Here is a 2914-nt window from a genome sequence, read left to right as displayed (position 1 = left end):
GCAAATTACTGACCTCTGTCATCATTTTAGGTGGGGGAACTTGCACAATCGGTGGCTGACTAAATACTTTTTTGCCCCACTGTATAGTGCATACCTAATTGTATGTCAGTGAGAGTTATTCTGTGCATGCCTGAACAAATGTTTCCAGTTTTACAGCAAAAAGATTTGAACTTCATTTCTTCGCTCCCAAGTTTTCTCATCCAGTTGTCTCTACAAACCTACAAATCTCTAAACCTACATTTTAAGTCCATTTGATATAAAGTGTTGACCTGAGTTTTCAGTTTTGCAGGCATCTCCTATTTGACCGATTCTATATCAGAATAAACCTGCCAAAAACTCTGAGAAATAGGGTTCACACAGAAGTTATTTTAATACACTGTTGGCTGACAACTTCTCCTTTTCTTTCTCCTAATTTAATCTTTAATTTGCATGTTTGTGTCCTTTTCTGTGTCTTCCGTTCAGGTGAAGTCGCTGTGAAATGGTTTGAAGCTAGTCAGACCGGGCTTCCCATGTGTGCTCTTGGAGCTGTGCTAGGACCACTACGGCTAAATGCAAGGTATAGTTGGGATAACAGGAGAGTTATAGTTTGACTGACTTGTTGAAATTTCTGTAAGTGCTGGGTTGAGTCTGATTACAGGCTGACGTCTGTTTCAAAAAGCATATTGCTGCTTTTTGAGTTGTTGAGTTTAGAACTAAACTCCTTATATGATTAAATTTTTGTGCAGCTTATGAAAAAATGTGACATCATCAGTGGAGCTCTGATACCAGGATTCTCCATTTTAATGCAGTATTTCGATTCAATTCAGTTTCATTTATAAAGCGCCAAATCAGAACAACAGTGTGCTTTATGTTTTAAGGTAAAGACCCTACAATAACACAGAGAAAAAAACAACAAGATTTCCCACCAATGACCAACAGGATGAAAGAAAAACTCCCTTTTAACAGAAGTAAACCTCCAGGAGAACCAGGCATCTGCTGCTTTCAGTTAGGAATGACACACTGAAGAAAGCCAGAGATTAATAATAACTAATGATACAAATATAAAGCTGTGCTCTACATCCATTACTATTTAATAGCAAATCGGTCACATTAAAGGCTAAAGAATTTATATTTAACTGGAACTTCAACATGAACATCAATGCCCTCTGTGGATGCTTTGATATTAAAGGAAATGAAATCAGAGCTGCCTCAGCAAGAGGGGAAGAGTCAGAGAGAAACTCAGGGCTCAGTGAAAAACCCCACCAGAGCATCTGTTACCTTGGTAACTAAGCCAGACTTTAAGTCAGCTCTCTTCCTGCAACAGAAATCTAGCTAAAAAAAAAAAAAAAAAGAGAGAGAGAAAGAAATCCAGCTATTAAAGATCAGATAAATAGTGTTCTAAAAGAGGAACAGCAAGCTCAACAGGAAGGAATTCAATGTTGTAATCAGTTGTTCTCGTGAAATATGAGAATAAAAAGGGAGCCAGAGGGAGAAGTGAAAACCCGGACCACTCTCCAAGTGGAGATGGAAGTGAATGTTAGATTGTAGACAAAAGTGTTCACTCCCAAATCCAAATCATTTTCAGGTGTTCTGATCACTTCCATGGGAGCAGGTGAATAAAATCAAGTACCTAAGCATGCACTCTGCTGTTATAGGTGCAAAGGGTGGGCCAATATGTTAAACCCCATGGATTAAGAATGGGATGTTACTCAAGTTCATATGCTTGTGAAAGTAGACGAGTGAATACTTTTGGCAATGTAGTGTATGTAAATCCATCTAAGTCCATTTCTGGAGTATTTGACGTGTCATTGTTTCTTGAAATAAAAAGCAATAAATCATCTCAGTTACCCAGAAGCCAAACTTGCATTTACTGTCATCACCGAATGACCGCCTCGTCTTTATAACAGTTCTTCACTTTCAGTTCAGCACAATGGAGAAACTAATCGAGATTATCAGAAGTCCTTTTGTACTCAGATTTAGTGGATACAGTGTAAAATGTCCAAAATAAAACATCTGGAAGCAGTAAAATCCTGTAAGTGACTAAATTGTGCGTGGGTGTGGGATGATGAAATGTATGTGGGCTGTTTTCCTGCAAATCATAAAGTCTTCCTCATTTAATACCTGTGAACTTCCTCAGTATCAGGGGACTTTGTTGTTTATTGGCCAGGTTTCCTCATTATTGTTATATGACGCTCTCATTTTCCTTCTTCCTCCTTCTCCCAGTCGTTTACAGTCACTCTTTACATCTTTGGGCCCGTGGGCTCTGCAGAACGGACGGTGTGCTCGCTGCGTCCTCAGCATCTTCTACGAGAGGCGCTGGGAGCAGAGCCTCGAGGACCTCCGGCGAGAGCTCAACATCGAGCCACCTCCTGTCATACCAAAGGCTAAGAAGAAGACCTAAAGAGGGAAAACATAATGAATGTTCTGGAAATTGCTCTACAAGAGACTAAACCAGAAATATGTAAAAGATTCTGTGGAAATTTGTAATGCTGGGGGGAAGGGAGAATTTCCCTCTTTGCAAAGATTTGAAAAATCTCCTTTCCTGTTTTTCTGGTTTTAACGGAAGATGATCTCAGCTGATGAGATGCTTTTATTTGTGTCTGATTCTGCCATGTAACTAGAATTATTAAAGTTGTTGTAGTTATTAAAACAGGCTTATTTTTTTGACACTAATATTACTTTTTGCTCAGAAGTTGTAACCTCAGCCACTGTGTTTTCTATTGTGTGCATGTGGCAGAGTTCATTGGATACAGTGGAATACATCACAGTGTTTAAGTTGGATTTGTGGTGCTTTTACAGAAAGATGTATTTACACAAAATATCTGCACTTGTTCATCTGTCATTGCTCATTAACTGAAACTTGAAATGTGCTCTCAGGGGTATTCTGACTTTTTGTTTTATCGCCTGGTACTTTTCACTTTCTGTGTTCTACAGC

At 38.9% G+C, this 2914-nt stretch overlaps 1 protein-coding gene across 2 annotated transcripts in view; it reads left to right on the top strand.

Annotated features, from left to right (window-relative positions):
- Window positions 1-2754, top strand: part of coq4 (coenzyme Q4 homolog (S. cerevisiae)) — an 8795-nt gene extending 6041 nt beyond the window's left edge. For both annotated transcript variants that reach the window (XM_005930091.2, XM_005930092.3), the window contains exons 6-7: window positions 463-556; window positions 2203-2754. In XM_005930091.2, the coding sequence (XP_005930153.1) occupies window positions 463-556; window positions 2203-2380 (272 nt within the window). In that variant the 3' untranslated portion in view covers window positions 2381-2754. The remainder of the gene's footprint in view (window positions 1-462; window positions 557-2202) is intronic.
- The last annotated feature ends 160 nt before the right edge of the window (window positions 2755-2914 follow it).

This window comes from Haplochromis burtoni, unplaced genomic scaffold (genome assembly GCF_018398535.1).
Source record: "Haplochromis burtoni strain Fernald_Lab_line unplaced genomic scaffold, NCSU_Asbu1 Contig_72, whole genome shotgun sequence".
Lineage (NCBI taxonomy): Eukaryota > Metazoa > Chordata > Actinopteri > Cichliformes > Cichlidae > Haplochromis > Haplochromis burtoni.
This window is presented reverse-complemented; position numbering and strand designations above follow the sequence as displayed.